The sequence below is a fragment of the Molossus molossus genome, unplaced genomic scaffold (genome assembly GCF_014108415.1).
Source record: "Molossus molossus isolate mMolMol1 unplaced genomic scaffold, mMolMol1.p scaffold_m16_p_7, whole genome shotgun sequence".
NCBI lineage: Eukaryota > Metazoa > Chordata > Mammalia > Chiroptera > Molossidae > Molossus > Molossus molossus.
In genome coordinates, this window is record NW_023425401.1 from 23,604,867 (window position 1) to 23,622,578 (window position 17,712).

Here is a 17,712-nt window from a genome sequence, read left to right on the forward strand (position 1 = left end):
CTCAATGCCAAATGAGGAAATAAAACGTGAGAATGAAAGAGGAATTCTTTGCGGGAATAAACAATAGGTTTCACCATGGTCCAAATGCTGGTCTAATAGTCGTTGTTTTCTGAACATATAAATTGTAAAAAATTTTATCAATCAAAATATTGCTACTACTAAGTGTATAACTAAAAACACACTCTGATCTTCCTACAATGTAGACAACCCAAACTTCCAGGCAGTTACTACATCCAACTTCAAGTCCATCCTGGTTCTTTGAGAACATCTCTGGAGATGATTATTTTCTCCTCTCTCTTCATCTATTTGGCCTAAAATGTAGAAATGTAAAAAAATAAATAAAAAGAACTACAAATATAAATATAATTAAATGATGTTTTTAATAATATAAAGAATGAGCCCCGGCCAGTTTGGCTCAGCGGTTAGAGCGTCGGCCTGCGGTCCGGAGAGACCCCGGTTCAGTTCCCGCTAAGGGCACGTACTTCGGTTGCAGTTTGTCCCCGGCCCTGGTTGGTCGTGCGGGTGGCAGCCACTCGATGTGTCCCTTCACGTCGATGTTTCTCTCTCTCTCTCCCTTCCTCTCTCTCCCTCCCACTCTATCTGTACAAAAAATGGAAAAGTATCCTCGGGTGAGGATAAAAAAAAAAAAAAAAAAGAATGAAACACCTGTCAAATTTATAGTCCTGTTTTTGCAAATGGTTGAAAGTTGTAGATGAAATGCAAAACATTCTTCTTGCCTATATGTCAGATGCTCAGAAATGTTTACCCACTGCAGTGACCTCAATATTCTTACCTGCTCGGTCTGAGAGTTTGGTAGTCTTGTTTGTATGGGGCTTAATTAGTTTCTCGTTTACCTGGTACTGATAAATATTACATGATAAGTGGTACGTAACAGTATTAGTGCTATCTACCAAATATTTCCAGGTCTCCACCCAGGCACTTGCTTTTTTTTTACTTCCTTTAACCCTAGGTATCAAGTGCCATATGGCTTACTCTCACAGTAAACTGTGGGCAGAAACTAGATGTTCCACACTTTCTTTTCTCTTGCTACAGTAACCAGCAGTATTTCAGTATTGGCTCTTTTGTTAGCCTGGGTATCAGTGTGAAGAATTGGAAGGAGAGCTTCTCCTCACCCCTGCTTACCCATGATTCCCATAGAATGAGGGATAAATAAGCCTCTCAAGTTAAGCCACTCAGGTTTTGGGTTGTTCGCTACTGTGTGTCACCTAGCCTTAATGACTAAACCAATGACAGGAGTAGCGAGCCTATTATTACTTTCTAATCCCATTCTAGGGCAGCATGCAAATTTCTCTTTGGGAATCAGAGTCAGTTATATCAGTTAACATCATATATTTCTTTTTGCTCCTTTGTCTCGTGGTACAAAGAGCCTCAAAATGTCCAGGTGTCAGTTACAGCTTTTAATTCAATGAAAACTATAGTCTCATACGACAGTATTCCTTGCTTTGATGTTAAACCATGTAAACCATAAGAGTTCAAAACCCGAGGGTATGTGAAGCAACATTTTGAAAATGGGTGTATCAGTTTCATCAGAGGAACAGAACCAAGAGGATATATAGAGAGATGTTTACTATAAGGATTTGGCTCACAAGTCCAGCATCTCTAGAGTTACGGTTCCAGTTTGAATCCAAAGGCTGCCAAGCCGCTGTAGGATCAGGACAAGCCGGTTTGAAGGCCATCAGGCTGCAGAATTCTCTCTTTCTGGAGAAAGGTCAGTCCATTTTTTTCTATTAAGACCTTCAGATAATTTGATGAGATCCACCCACATCATGGAGGGCAATCTGCTTTACACAGTCTATCAGTGTAAATGTTCATCTCATCCACAAACATCCTCATGGAAACACCCAGAATAATGATTGATCAACTATCTGGACATCGATAGCCCAACCAAGTTGACACACAAAATTATCCATCACAGTGGGTTTTAAGTGTAATTGTAAGTTTCATCACCCAGGCTTTATCTTTTGGCCCTAGAACCATGTTTTCTGACATGAGTAAGCCATATGCTATCACTGTTTAATAGTACACCATTTAAGTGTTCCCATTGATTCGGAGACTGAGTTTTAATAGGCTATTTCAATTTCTTTAACCAACTGCTTCTTCATGAAGAGACCTCTAAGACCCAGGGACATCATCTCACTGTCTTTCTTCCTTCTCTGTGATAGAAATTCCTTAAAAGGAGAGAGCAATCTGTGAGACACTATGATAGTGTATAAGGCATTCAGTGAGTCAGTTGTCATGCCCACTGAGAAAGGCATAATGGGAAGGAAAGGGAAATCCAATTGCGGGAATAAATGTCTAGTGCAGTGAGGTAAATAGCTGCAGTTCCATTAGGACAAGGTTCAGTGAATTCAGGTTACCCCTAAGTAGATGGTTGATGCCCGTGAAGTACAGTAGCATATTGGAATTCACTCATTGCTTCCTTTGATGACATGAGTATTGCCAAGTCGGTAACCACCCTTCTTGTTGAGGATAAACTAATGTTTATTTCATCCATAGCCTTCACCCCTACCATGAGCTTTGTGAACACTCATTGGGAATGACTAAGAAAAAATGCCGGCTGGCATTCCTTTGGGGCATTTATAGACCCAACTGTGTGTTCATTCTGAGAAACTTAGTTAAATAAAATTTCCTTTCATCACTAATTCTCCATTCTTGTCCTTTCCAAATCCTTAATAGTGTGAGACATATTATTAGCTAGTCCTGTTGAATCGGTATGCTTTCTAAATTCTGGACATCATTCTGTCCGGAAAGGTAAACAACAAATTTTATTGTTTAAAATACCGCTCACTAGTCAAACGTCATTCTTTCCTGTTCTCAAATTACTCTCACCATCATTGTACTGCCACAGCAGCCTACTTCTTGTTACTCAAGATATAACATGGAGAGTCATTGATAAACCAGTTTTTTTCATTCTTAAAAAGTGAGAATGGAGAAATCTCAATGAGGGCGAGGGCATAGGTATGGTTTGAAGAGTGGAGAGTGGAGCCAGAATCAGAATCTCTGTAGACTGGGCCCAGATATTTGAATTGCTTCATATCTCCCAGCTGATTATGTGCACGCAGCATGGACAACATCTGCTTTAGTAGATCAACTGCTGTATAATAGTTGTTACAGGCCATATCAATATGCTACAGTTGGAGTAATGTCCCATTTAAATTTTCGACCATCACTGTAAAGTGTTAGAGAAAGTTATCCATTCTTTGCAAGCTGGCACACAGGATTGACTCAGCAACTTGTATTAATGTCTCAAGTTTTTACAATATGAGTTTTAATGAAATTGCATTGAATTTCTGGTTTCCTCTTGATCAGTGTGAGAGGGCCCTGTTTCTCTCTGATGCCAGTGCCCACACTCCATCCTCACTGGCCAAGCTAGAGAGCTGTTCCTCTGTCCTTAACCTGGGGCCCAGGCAGCTGCTCTGAACAGGGACTCCAGCCAGGCTCGGCTAATCCCATGGCTGACCTGCTCCCTTGGTGTAACTCCTCCCGTCCCTGTTTCCAGCTGTGCAATTCCTGGTGCCTTTGTGAAGTGGTTCTCTTTAACTTACTGCGTTGTAATTTGCTCCGTAATTATCCAATACCCATTGTGATTTAATTTCGTCACCGGTTCCTGTTTACTACTTTTCCAGTGTTACAATAGACTTTAAAACATGTATATGTATATATTTTATCTGCCACCTTGAGCCTGCACTTACACATTCTTTTAATCCCTCCCCATTTATCCTCTTTACCACCCCAGATTTTAAAATCGTTTTTTCACGCACCTCTTTTCTCATTCTATCTTTGTTTTGTTCCTGTTTCTAACACTTTGTTTATACAGTGGAAGTTTTTCTCCAAATATTGAAACTATGCTAATTCCTAGTATGAATTATGTGTTAAACACCAAAACTCTGGTCATTTCCCTTTTTATCTTTAATCATTTTCAAGACAGAAATGGGTATTTGGTTGTTTCCATTGCATTTCCATATCTAAATTCTCTCTTTTGTTTTGTTTTGTTTTGCTTTGTTTTTTTTCTATTCCATAGAAAGAGGTCTGAAAAGGGAGTTTGTGTCATGAAAGTTCTCTTCCTCAAGATGCATATTATCATATAATTAAATCAAATATAGGCAAACAGAAGTTGAAGAATATAAAACATACACCGCTCTCTAATATTCATAGAATGAGTTCTTTTAACAACATTGAAATAAATATGTACATCTCTAGCTGTTACATCAATTGTCTATGCTAATGTGACTCATGAAAAGTTAATATCAATTTTTTGTATACTTGTGACATTGCTTGTTTCCTTCTGACTCTAAACCTCATGGAAGTACAGATGGTTTATTCTTATCTCTGAAGTATTTTAGTAAAACATAGCAAGTATTTACTGAATTGAAATAAAATATAGGATACATATATATAAATTATGTTAATTATTTCTCAGATTGTCCAGCATAATTAGGTATAATGAATTGTTTGTGAGATAGGTGCTTTGTAGAAATCTTTGGTTTTTGTCTACCTAATCTAAATGTAAAACATATGTAATTTTAAAAATAAAATTTAACTGTTAACCTACAGATTCACATATTCCAAGTAGCATACTTAGTATTTCCATAGTGAAAACTTAGAATATATTCTCCTATTGAAATAAATTTATACATTAAAAAAGACATGACAGATTCTACAGATTTTATTACTTTTACCACTTAAAATACCATTTTCTGTAACAAAGTTTCCACAATATTTTATTTAAATAAAATCCCTCTTGAATGAGAAATTACTGTTATCCAAGGAAGTGAGGTGTTTTTCCCCACTGGGTGCTGGGGTTGGGTCCTTACGCTATCTTGAGAAAGATAATTTTCTGAGACTCGCATGGGAGAATGAGTGATTTTTATTTGTGTGGAATTATATTTCTGTTTCTAAAGTTCCATTTTTGTTAGTCCAGTAATAAAAGAAGTGTAGCTGGGGTTTCTTTGAAGCCAGAAGCAAAGCCAGTGTCCAGAGATTCTGTTCCATGCAGCTGGGCCCAGTTCAGCATCATGCTAATTACAGCTCATTACTCCACTGTGTGTGGAATCCACATGGCCATAGGCCATGTGGGCAAAGCCAGGAAGCAGGAAGGAGAGAGCCCAGCAAGCCAGGAGTCAAGTGCAACAAGCCAAGAGAGCAAACTCCTTTTTTTAGGGGATTAAATATCCCAAGTTTCTTGGCCTTGCAATGGCCACACCCATTCTGGCCAATGACCTGTTCCCAGGTATCACTGACAGGCAAATGCCTTCCCAAGGTCATCCTAACCCTCCTCTCTATCCAGTCTCTTCCCCCAGCTGTCCCAAGGGAAGAGAGCTGAGGCCCTCTGGGGAATGTTCATCTGTACGTTTCAGGCAAAGGTGCCCAAATGGCATGCCTACAATAATTGGCCTTCCCTGTTATCAATAACTAGGTTAATTACAACAGTATTATTATGACTTATTACATAGGTCTCTTGTTATGGAATCTTGTTATGTTAGAGAGCTGGACAAAACTCTCAAAAGGCTAAGAAAATGTTTATAAAAATTCAGGCTGGTTCTACTTAAAATGTCCAGAAAAAAAATTATTGATTTGTTAATTAAAAAATGAAGCACTCAACTCACCCTTTTAATCCTTATGATTAATCATTAAATTTTCTACAGGTGATTTGACAAGCACTCCCTCCTGTTAAATGTGTAAGCATAATTCTGTCTTTGATCACTAGAGTGATTGCGTTTGAATATCAACTTATACTTCTATATTAAAAATCCATAGTTTAGTATATGTAACCAAAAAAATCCATAACATGTTACTAAAATTGACAGTCAGATGATTGACTACCTTGCAGAAGAATTTCTCCATTTGGGGTATTAGAACTCTATAGTTTTCCCAAATATATCAGGAAAGGCATTGTAACTGTAAAGATGTTGAAAATCTGAATTTTATTATTCACTTCTCAAAGAAAGAAATAGTAGTCAGCTGAATAGCAGTTAGACTAGAGCTAAATGTGTAATAAGTTAGGGGTTATTATTTCTAAATTCTCTGAACAATGAAAAAGTACTATTTCTCCTGAAATTTTTGTTGGAAATAACCAACTAATTGGTGTATATCCTTTAATCTGTTTCTTATTTTATTCTATAAAGGTCAAGTTTTACATAAACAACATAAACTATTTTAATAGACTATAAACCATTTCTTGTTATCTAATCCTGCAAAGCAAGCTCCCTGGCACTTTCTCATCAGCTCCAGGCACTTCAATGCCAATGAGCCAAAATAAGTAAACTCATTGTGGACGATATTCTCAGAATCCTTTAAGAATGATGATGTAATAACCTCCTATAATTTAATTAGACTGAGTAACAGTGGACTGTGTAATCCGTACTCAAATAGAAGATTGATGCAACATCTAAGTAATAAGTGTAATGATCGCTTTATATAACAACAACAACAATAATAATATGGATTCAGCATATATTTATTCAAATGGCTACCAGATATCCCTACCCAGTTTTAGCATTCTCAATGCACTTTGAACAAAACAGACCACGCTTTCTTCCCTCGTGTGCTTATGTTTTGGTGGAGGGAGGCAAATGAGACTAATAAAATATACATTATGTCAGCAGAGAAGGTGAACATAGTGTGCCCTGGTAGTGAGTGTTCTGTGTATTTTCTTTTTAAATAGGCTAAGCAGGAAGAACTCACTGAGAGTAGACATGAAAAAGATGAGGCAGCGAGCCATTCGGTCGGCTCCTCGAGGAGTGTTTAAGGCGGAGGGAGAGCAAGAGTAAGGCGTCACCGTGGGAGCATCGACCGCCTGGGGACATCGGCCAGAAGGCCAGAGTGCCGGGCAGAAGGGATAGCCGGAGCTAGCTATTAGAATATCAGGAGGAAAACGAGGGCATTTATAGCCATTCTTTTGTATTTGATCTTAGTCAAAGTAAAGTTTTTTTGTTTGTTTTTCCCTTTATGGACATCTTGAGTTACCTTCTAATTCATAAAAGCTTCTTACCTCACATTTCAGAGTTAACTTAGTGGGATGATCAGATGCATATCATTAAAAAGTCATCCTAATTCTTAATAAAAAAGAAAAGCATTAGGGTCACAGAATGAATGTGAATAGATTTACCAAATAGATCTAAGATACCACTGCTACATCTTCGGGTTTAATTTTAGACTGTCCTTTGGACCACAGACAATATCTCTGTGCTTTCCAATCAGAAGTATTAAGAGTTAGTTCTTCCAAGTTAACTTCTTTGGAAGATCAGGCAATTTGTGTAATTATGGTTACATTAAAACTCTTTATCACATTTCTTACTGAATTCTTCACTTCAAAATTGTCAGTCTGTTCTGCTATGTGGGAGTTATGTAACTTTCAACATTAAGAGAAATATTTTAATTGTATATTTACAGATATACACATATTATTACACACATAATAGATACATATACATTAGTACTTTGAGGGATGGAGACATATGTACATGAAAATGAATCTATATGTACCATAAATAGAGTATGTAAAACTGAATTGATTTAACTCTTTTCTAAACTAATGAAGAAAACTTACATTTATAGAGGAGAAAAGATGACAAAAGAAATATAGTTGTTTTATGTTCCTTGGTGACATGGCCCTTAAGTGCTCATTTATGTTTATATATATTTAAAACATCCAAAATGGGTTACTATTTTTCATTTACCAGAATACAATTTTTCAGATGTACCTATCTTGAATAAATATTAAATGCTCTAGAAAAATCATTAATTCCCTTCATAAACCACTTTATGTTTTAATTTTAATAAAATTTAATTTTAAGAAAATTCCATGCAGATAGAATATATAAATTCTGGAGCCATGCATGATTACTTCATTGCAAAATGTTTATGCTTATTAATTCCGCAAGTGAACCCTTGAAGCTGCTAGACCAGAAGTAGAGTATACAGTACTGTAGCTCCCACAAACGGGCATCTTCCAGATTACCCGCTTCCCTCATCCTCCCCATGGTCAGGAACGCGAAGTAGGAACCTGGGATCTGCTGGGCTTGACAGCTTCACAGGCGAGAAGTGATGTCAACAAAGAGCCTTGCATTTGGCTTGTTTTTGCCAAGTCTCACAGATTTGCTTGTTCTCAGTCAGAGGTGTTTTCCTCTGCACTTTCTGCCCCCAAGGTCCTAAGCAGATTAGAGGCAGAACTTGCTCCTCTCCCCCGAGCTGTGCTTGTCAGAAAATCTCTCTTTCACTATTTTGCCAGATCACTGGGGGTGGGGGAGGTGTGGAAATGGAGGAGTAGCACTCTGATCTATAAAACACATCTACTACTCTTAATAAAGGTTAAAATAAATACAGCAATAATACAGGGCAGGGCAAAAGTAGGTTTACGGTTGTCTGTATGGAAAATAGTACAATATTTAATAAATAATAATACAAGAATAAACTCTGTGTTTCAGCTATTCTCCATTGTAAATCTACTTTTTCCCCTTCCTGGAATCTGTGAATAGACTAATATCATTTATTTACATATACATTTTGTTTCTATCTTAGAACCACCCAATGAAGGAGACGTTAATTCCATTTTAACGCTGAGGGACTGATGCTCAGAATGATTACATAATTGTCTAAGGCTACTATTCAATGAATGAATGAAGTAAGAATAAATGAATCTGTAGGGAAAACATCATGGATTGAGTGGGTTAAGTGGTTGAGATAGATAGGTCAATTTTTCAATCCATTTAGCAATCAATTTACAGAGAGTAAGCTGGTCTCACAGGCACATGGGGTTTATGTTTGGGGGTAGGATGCTGCTGAAGAACCAATGATGACAATTTTTAAAGAAAACCAGAATGAATAAGAGAGGAAGCGTCATCCTGGAATAAAAGAACAATGGTGAGTCAAGTGGATGGTTAGGTTTCCCCCAGAAACAACGAGCTCAGTGATAAACTTTTTGGTCACTGGCATCTTTTGAAAAGCTTTTGTAGGTTTCAATGACAAAATATTTAAAACTTAGGAGATAGATAAAATTATGCATAAATATAACTGAAAGAAACTTGTTTAGGAACAATTTGAAAACAAGTTTTTTTCAATATTTTTTAAAGGAATTAAATCAATTATTTAAGACCTTTCTATTTAAAAAGAAAAAGGAAATCAAAGACTCACCAGAAATTATATAGTTTATAGGCAAGTACTACTAATTTTAAGGAACTTTCAAAATTATAAAAATGCTTCCAAAAAATAGAAAATGAGAGCATGCTCTGCAATTCAGTCCATGAGACAATAATTTTGATAAAAAATTAGGGATGGTATTAGGAAGGAAAATAGTAAGTCTATTTTATTCATAAAATTCGATACAAAACTTCTAAACAAATTATCAAATCCAATCCAATTCCCTATAAAAATATTAATAAATGTCCAATTTAAGGACATGAGAATGCAGAAATATAACATTACTGATTAAATGGGATCAACCATAACAATATCTCAAAATATGCTAAAATAAATTAACATTGATTCATAATAAAGGCTACTATAACAAGAATAGAAGGAAACTTTATTAGTTTTATGAAATGTATTACTCAGGAAATAAAAGAGAAAGTCCCTACAACAATATCACCCTAAATAGGTAAATTCTTAAAGTAGTCCATTTAAATTCAGTAACAAGAAATGGAGGTTTCCTATGAACACACCAATTCAACAATATATTGGTGCTCCAGCCAGCACAATACAACAGGGATAGAAATAAAAGTTATGAGAATTAGAAATCACTAATAGGGCCATTGTTTTTAGCATATTACACAGTTGTTTACCTAAAAATACAAATGAAATAACCAAATATAGACAATAGGAAAAATAGGAATAATGTGTCTGTTTAAAAGATCAATATATAATTGTTAAATATATTTATATACACCAGCAACAAAAACATTAAAATTAATAACTTTTTAAATACAACACAAACTATTAAAAAATCCAATAAGATATATGCAAGATCCGTATGCAGAAAATTAAAAACTTTTTTGAAGGTCATTATAGAATGTCTAAATAGATTGAATAATCCTATATTAATAGACAAGTAAATTTAATTTATATTATACACATGGTTTTTCTTCCAAAATTGATCTATAGGTTTAATGTACTTAAAATCCAAATTATGATTTTGTTTTTATTTTTGTGGAATATTATAAATTAACTTTTAAATGCATATAGAAAAGCAAAGAAGGAATTATATCTTAGATTCATCATGGTTTATGAGATACAGACTTACTATATAGCATAGTAATTATAAGATTGTGAAACTGGTTTGGAGGTGGACAAATTCATGAATAGAATAGACAGTCCAGAGAAAAATGTACTTACTCATATATGGAAATTTGACTTATGATGGAGCTTGCATGGTAGAAACTGTTGAGTTATCTACTAATTAAGAGAGAGATTAAAGTTTGTGTACTACAGCAAAAAGGAAGGGAGAAGGAAAGAGGAAAACAGCTAAAAAAAAAAGAGCAGAGGGTAGGGAAAAGAATAAAGGATTCAGACCTCACACCACCACAATAACATTTTTTAGATATTTTATATATATATATACATATATATAAATGTTTTATATTTTTATACATTTTATATAACATATACAATATAATATACATTATATAATTTTATGTGCTGATGTGAGATAGGGATTATGATTGATCATATAATTATATTTTCATAGACTATAATACCTATCTTACACAACATAGAATTTCTGTTAAAAAGTAAACTAAAATTTTAAGATTGTTTGTTCTGAAATTTGAGTAAGCAGTTTTCTTACACACAGAAGAGACTAAAGTGCTAGTCCCTTACAAAAGTTTACATTTGAGTATATTAAAACTAAATCTTGTTCTTTAAAGTACACATGGATTAAAGCAAAACAAATTTTTCAACTTTTAGATATTTCCAAACATGGATTAAAATTAATAACAAATAAAGAATTTTTACAAATCAAGGAAAAAGAGTAGAGAAAAGAGACAAAAGACATGAGCAGGAATTTCACAAAAGAGGAAACAGGGAAGTAGGAAGTGTGACAATACACAAGTGTTAGAGGCGTGTGCTCATCCGAATCCTAACTACATTGCTAGTGAACATACGCATTAGTACAACTTCTTTTGGAAACAAAAGGAGCATATAAGTAAATTCTACCCTCAAACTGACCACTTTCCGTGAACACTAGAAAGCATCTCCAGTTTTTTTAAGAACATAAAATTGACCATTCCAAGTGTCCATTGACACAGATCAAAAAATCATATTCACGTAAGTGTCATTTAGCAGTGGAAATCAAATAATGTGAACTACATATGGAAAGAACTTTATCTTCCACATGAATAAATTTTAGTAACTATGCTTAATGGGAAAAGAAAAACGCAAACCATATGTTGTTTAATGCATACACTAGATAACCCATATTTCAGAATAGTGCTCATCTTTGTGAATGAGAAACTGGGATGCTATAGGGGAAGAACATAGAGGTATATGTAAGCTATAAGAAATGTTCTACCTTTGGAGTGGGCAATTGGTTTTTATATTATATATAACATAGGTGTTTGAATTATGCATAATATATATTACATAATATAAGCAAACCAATTGGTAGTAGACAGGAAGAAAATACCGCAACATATCTAACAAAAGGTAAATATTTATGGTACAGTAAATAAGGAAATACATGAAAATGTCATGTTTTAAATAGTCATGGTTCTTCTCAGATGGTGGGATTTTAGTTATTTTAAATGTATGTGTAATTTGTATTACTATAACAAAAATTTTTTTTATTGATGCTAATATAAGTGAAAATACCACTCATAATATGTAATGAGTTTATAAGAAAATAAAAAGTAAGCTCAATGGAAAGATGGCAAGACAGCAAGTCGAGGTCACAAATCTATTAAACCTCCAAAAATATACTGATCCTAGTAAAGAGATGTGCGATTTTACAATAATGACAGGATGCTATTTTTCACTATTGTTGAAGAAATGTTATAAAGTTGTTTATATGTAGTGCTTTGGAGTTGCCAGAAATGGCCACTTACATCTACAATGGGAGCCGTTTAGAGGATCACATGATGGTATAGTGAAACTTCTCCCTTCTAGAACATTAGCCTTTGCAACGTGCACATTTTCATATACATGTATTGAAATAATGTTAGCTACAATACTTTTTTGTAATAGTGAAATGGTAGAAATAGTTTAAGAGTACATGAAGAAAAATGATTTAAATCTTGTACAATCTACATAATACATTCTCTTATTATAAATCATGAGGCAACACGCAGAGAGATATCTTAGAAGTATTTAAATAGCCCTGGCAGTGTGGCTCAGATGGGTGGAGTGTTGTTCCATACATCAAAAGGTGGGTTTGATTCCCGGTCAGGGCACATACCCAGGTTGCAGGTTCGATCCCTGGTCAGGGTCAGTGCAGGAGGCAACAGATCGATGCTTCTCTCATACATTGATATTTTTCTTTCTCTCTCTCTCTCTTTTTAAAAATAAATCAAAAGAAAATTTAAAAAAAGAAACGTTTACGTTAAAAAATGCACAAAAATAAGTTAACAGGATTTATAGCATAATCCCATTCATATTAAAATGTGTATAATATTTATGTGCATATATATGACCTTGGATGATTACATATTATATTATTTGCTTACCAGTGGTTATTTCTGGAGCAAGGAAGGTAAAGAGACACATTCCAAATATTTATGTCCTGTTTCAATTCTCTTACTGCAGGCAAATAGGCATGTACAATTATGTAACTAGATGCATTGCTTGCCTTTGTAATGCCCCAAAAGTAGGTCGCATTAATATGCATGCTGCATGCAGCAGAAGCAGAGCAGTGGGCATTTATTACAGCTGACTCAGCAAGTAGGCTCGCGTGTTCGCGACACCAAACACGGGGGGCCAGGCAGAGGACAAGGAGAAGCTTTCCTCCTCCTTGCAGACTGGAAATCAGAAGGAAACACTGAAGTAATTGGCTTGAACCTCAAAAGCAACCTGTTCAGTTTCTTCAGTAATGGAGGAGGCAGAACCCTCTCAAAGATGTATTTACTGACAAAATAGTTGTATTTATATAATTATTCAAAAGAGAATTTTTAATTAATATAAATTATGAAACAAAATACTGTAGTGATGTGACACTGGATTATGTGAACTGCAGATTATTTCTGGAAGAATATTTTAATAAAAAATTTATTGTATAAATTTTGTGTTTTAAACTTTAAAGTTGATAAAGAAAAAGAATATATATATATATCTGGAAAATACAAATAAAATATGTTTAAATTAAGACATGTTGGCCCTGGCCAGGATGCTTAATTGATTAGCGTGTCTTCCCAATACACTAAGGTTGCAAATTCAATCCCTCATCAGGGCACATACAAGAATCAACCAGTGAATGCATACATAAGTGGAACAACAAATTCATGCCTTTCTCTCTCTCTTAAAAACAATCAATAAATTAAAATAAAAAGTATGCATTTTAATACTTTTAGAATTGTAATCTAGATAAGAATTAATATTTTTTCAATAAAATCATTGAGATTTTACAGTTTTCACCAAATAAAAATACTTTTATGAGATAAAATTCTCAGAGCATAAAGTGAAAAAAGTCCTAAGATGAAAATATCAATCATGTGCCATAACTTGCTTATTTTTCAGGTTAAACTTTTTCCGCGATGTTTCTGACTTCAGAGTGTTAGCCTGTGGTGGAGACGGAACCGTGGGGTGGATTTTGGACTGCATAGGTAATGAAGACACATATTTAACGTGGCTGGGGTGAGAGTGGTAACCTTAAATTCTGTATATTTTATTTATTTTATTAATGCATTGATATGTTTGGATGCTACAGAGATATAATTGGACATTCAGCATATTGCATACTATTTACTGATTTAATTTATTAAATTAAATTTTTTTTAATTGACAGAATAATATAAAAGTATCTGGAAATTCTTTTTTGAATTTACTAAACCTTCTGAGATATTTTAAAAATTAGTCTCCATTTGTTTCTTTGTCCTAGAGAGGGAGTCAAGAGGATTTAATCATTTGGGATCAAGTCTATCAAATAGATGCTCTTATTTGGTTTACGCATGGAAACTCAAAACCTTATGCTCTGTGTACATTCATGTCATCATCATCAATCATTATTATCGTAATTATAGCTATTTTTTATTTATCATGTACTATCTTATAGGCCTTCTCCTGAGATTTTTACTCCAATCTTCTTAATTCTCACAACTGTATAATACAGGATGGATAATCCAATTTTGAGATAGGTCCTCTAAGGCGTAAAGAAATTACCACATGGAACAGTCTAGTAGCTGTGAACTGACAGAAATGGGATTGGAGCCCACACTTCAACCTTATTTTATATTGCTTCCCCATTTGAGGTTTTTTTTTTTTTTTTTGGATTTTAAAATTTTTATTTATTTTACTTCTTGTTAATCCTTACCTTAGGATATGTTTTCCATTGATCTTTTTTTTTTATGAATTTTTATTTATTGTTTTGTTACAGATATTTTACCTTTTTACCCCATTGGCACCCCCCACCCCACCTCCCCTCCACCCTGTCCCCGGCTTAGTTGTCCATGTCCATTGGTCATGCATACATGCATATAAGTTCTGTGGTTTATCTCTTCCCACCCCCCCACCCCCCATTCCCTCTTCTGAGGGATGTCAGTCTGTGCCCTACTTCCATGTGTCTGGGTCTACTGTATTCCTCAGACTGTTATGTTCATTATATTCCGTATATAAGTGAGATCATGTGGTATTTGTCTTTTTCTGCTTGGTTTCTTTCACTTAGGATAATACTTTCCAGGTCCCTCCATGTCGTCTCAAAGGATAAGAGATCTTTCTTTCTTACTGCTGCATAGTACTCCATTGTGTATATGTACCACAGCTTCTTTATCCATTCGTCTACTGGTGGGCACTTGGGCTGTTTCCAGATCTTAGCTATTGTAAATAGTGCTGCTATGAACATGGGGGTACATATATTCTTCCTAATTGGTGTTTCAGGCTTCTTAGGGTATATTCCCAGCAGTGGGATCACTGGGTCAAATGGAAGTTCAATTTTTAATTTTTTGAGGTAGCACCATATTGTTTTCCATAGTGGCTGCACCAGTCTGCATTCCCACCAGCAGTGTATTAGAGTCCCCTTTCCTCCACACCCTCGCCAACACTTGTTTGATGATTTGTTGATGGCGGCCATTCTGACAGGTGTGAGGTGATACCTCATTGTTGTTTTAATTTGCATCTCTCTGATGATTAGTGATGTTGAGCATTTCTTCATATGTCTCTTGGCCATTTGTATGTCCTGTTTGGAGAGGTGTCTATTCAGCTCCTCTGCCCATTTTTTAATTGGGTTCTTTGTCTTCCTTTTGTGGAGTTGTATGAGCACTCTATATATATTGCAAATTAACCCCTTATCTGATACATCATTGGCAATGATGTTCTCCCATACAGTGGGTTGCCTTTCCATTTTGATGATTGTTTCTTTTGCTGTGCAGAAGCTTTTTAGTTTGATGTAGTCCCATGTGTTCATTTTATCCTTTATTTCTGTTGCCTTAGGTGATGTATCAGTGAAAATTCTGCTCCGTATGATGTCCGAAATTTTGTTGCCTACATTTTCTTCTAGAATTTTTATGGATTCACGGGTCACATTTAAGTCTTTTATCCATTTTGAGTTTATTTTTGTGTATGGTGTAAGTTGATGGTCTAGTTTCATTTTTTTGCATGTAGCTGTCCAGTTTTCCCAACACCGTTTATTAAAGAGGCTGTCTTTACTCCACTGTATGCTCTTGCCACCTTTGTCAAATATTAATTGAGCGTATTGCCTTGGGTCCATTTCTGGGTTTTCAGTTCTGTTCCACTGGTCTATATGCCTGTTCTTGTGCCAGTACCAGGCTGTTTTGGTTACAGTCGCTTTGGAGTATAACCTGATATCTGGTATTGTGATCTCACCTACTTTGTTCTTCTTTTTCAAGATTGCTGTGGCTATTGGGGGTCTTTTTTGGTTCCATGTGAACTTTTGAAGTATTTGTTCTAGTTCTATGAAATATGTTGTTGGTATTTTGATGGGGATTGCATTGAATCTATAGATTGCTTTGGGTAGTATGGACATTTTAATTATGTTAATTCTTCCAATCCATGAACAGGGTATGTGCTTCCACTTTTTTATATCTTCCTCTATTTCTTTTTTCAATGACCTGTAGTTTTCTGCAAATAGGTCCTTTACTTCTTTGGTTAAGTTTATTCCTAGGTATCGTAATTTTTTTGGAGCGATGGTAAATGGGATTGTTTTTTCAGTTTCTCTTTCTGTGAGTTCATCATTGATGTACAAGAATGCCGTCGATTTCTTGACGTTAATTTTGTATCCTGCTACTTTGCCAAATTCATTTATTAAGTCTAATAGATTTTTGATGGAGTCTTTAGGGTTTTCTATGTACAATATCATGTCATCTGCAAATAATGACAGTTTCACTTCCTCCTTTCCCATTTGGATCCCTTTAATTTTTTCTTCATGTCTGATTGCTGTGGCTAAGACTTCCAGTACAATGTTAAATAAGAGTGGCGAAAGTGGACATCCCTGTCTTGTTCCTGTTCTTAATGGAAATGTTTTTAGTTTCTGCCCATTAAGTATGATGTTGGCTGTAGGTCTTTCATATATGGCCTTTATTATGTCGAGATATGATCCCTCTATTCCTACATTGCTGAGCGTTTTTATCAGAAATGGATGCTGGATTTTGTCGAATGTTTTTTCAGCATCTATTGATATGATCATGTGGTTTTTATTCTTCATTTTGTTTATGTGGTGTATCACGTTTATTGATTTGCGAATATTGTACCAGCCTTGCATCCCTGGAATGAATCCCACTTGGTCATGGTGAATAATTTTTTTGATGTATTTCTGGATCCGATTTGCTAATATTTTGTTCAGGATTTTGGCGTCTATGTTCATCAGGGATATTGGCCTGTAGTTTTCTTTCTTCGTAGTGTCTTTTTCTGGTTTTGGAATTAGAATTATGCTGGCCTCATAGAAGGTGTTTGGAAGTCTTCCTTCTTCTTGAATTTTTTGAAATAGTTTGAGGAGAATGGGTGTTAGTTCTTTTTTGAATGTTCGGTAAAACTCCCCCGTGAAACCATCTGGGCCTGGGCTTTTGTTTGCTGGGAGAGTCTTGATTACCTCTTCAATTTCCTTAGTTGTTATTGGTCTGTTCAAGTTTTCTACCTCTTCCGGGAATAGTTTTGGGAGACTGTGTGTTTCTAGAAATTTGTCCATTTCACTTAGATTGTCGAATTTGTTGCCATATATTTGTTCATAGTAGTTGTTAATGATCTTTTGTATTTCCGTGGTGTTTTTTGTTACTTCTCCTCTTTCATTTCTGATTTTGTGTATTTGGGTTCTCTCTCTTTGTTTCTTGGTGAGTCTAGCTAAGGGTCCATCAATCTTGTTTATCTTTTCGAAAAACCAGCTCTTTGTTTCATTGATCCTTTGAATTGTTTTTTTTGGTCTCTATGTCGTTGATTTCTGCTCTGATCTTTACTATTTCCTTCCTTCTACTTGCTCTGGGGTTTTCTTTGTGTTTGCTTTCTAATTCTTTAAGTTGTGAGGTTAGACAGTCAATTAGAAATTTTTTTTCTTTTTTGAGGTAGGCCTGTAGTGCTATGAACTTCCCTCTCAGAACTGCTTTC

General features: G+C 35.1%; 1 protein-coding gene across 5 annotated transcripts in view; it reads left to right on the plus strand.

Moving 5' to 3' along the window:
* Positions 1–17,712, plus strand: part of DGKB (diacylglycerol kinase beta) — a 589,512-nt gene that overhangs the window by 193,980 nt on the left and 377,820 nt on the right. For all 5 annotated transcript variants that reach the window (XM_036246648.1, XM_036246646.1, XM_036246647.1 and 2 more), the window contains one exon: positions 13,681–13,766. In XM_036246648.1, coding sequence (XP_036102541.1) covers positions 13,681–13,766 — 86 coding nt within the window. The remainder of the gene's footprint in view (positions 1–13,680; positions 13,767–17,712) is intronic.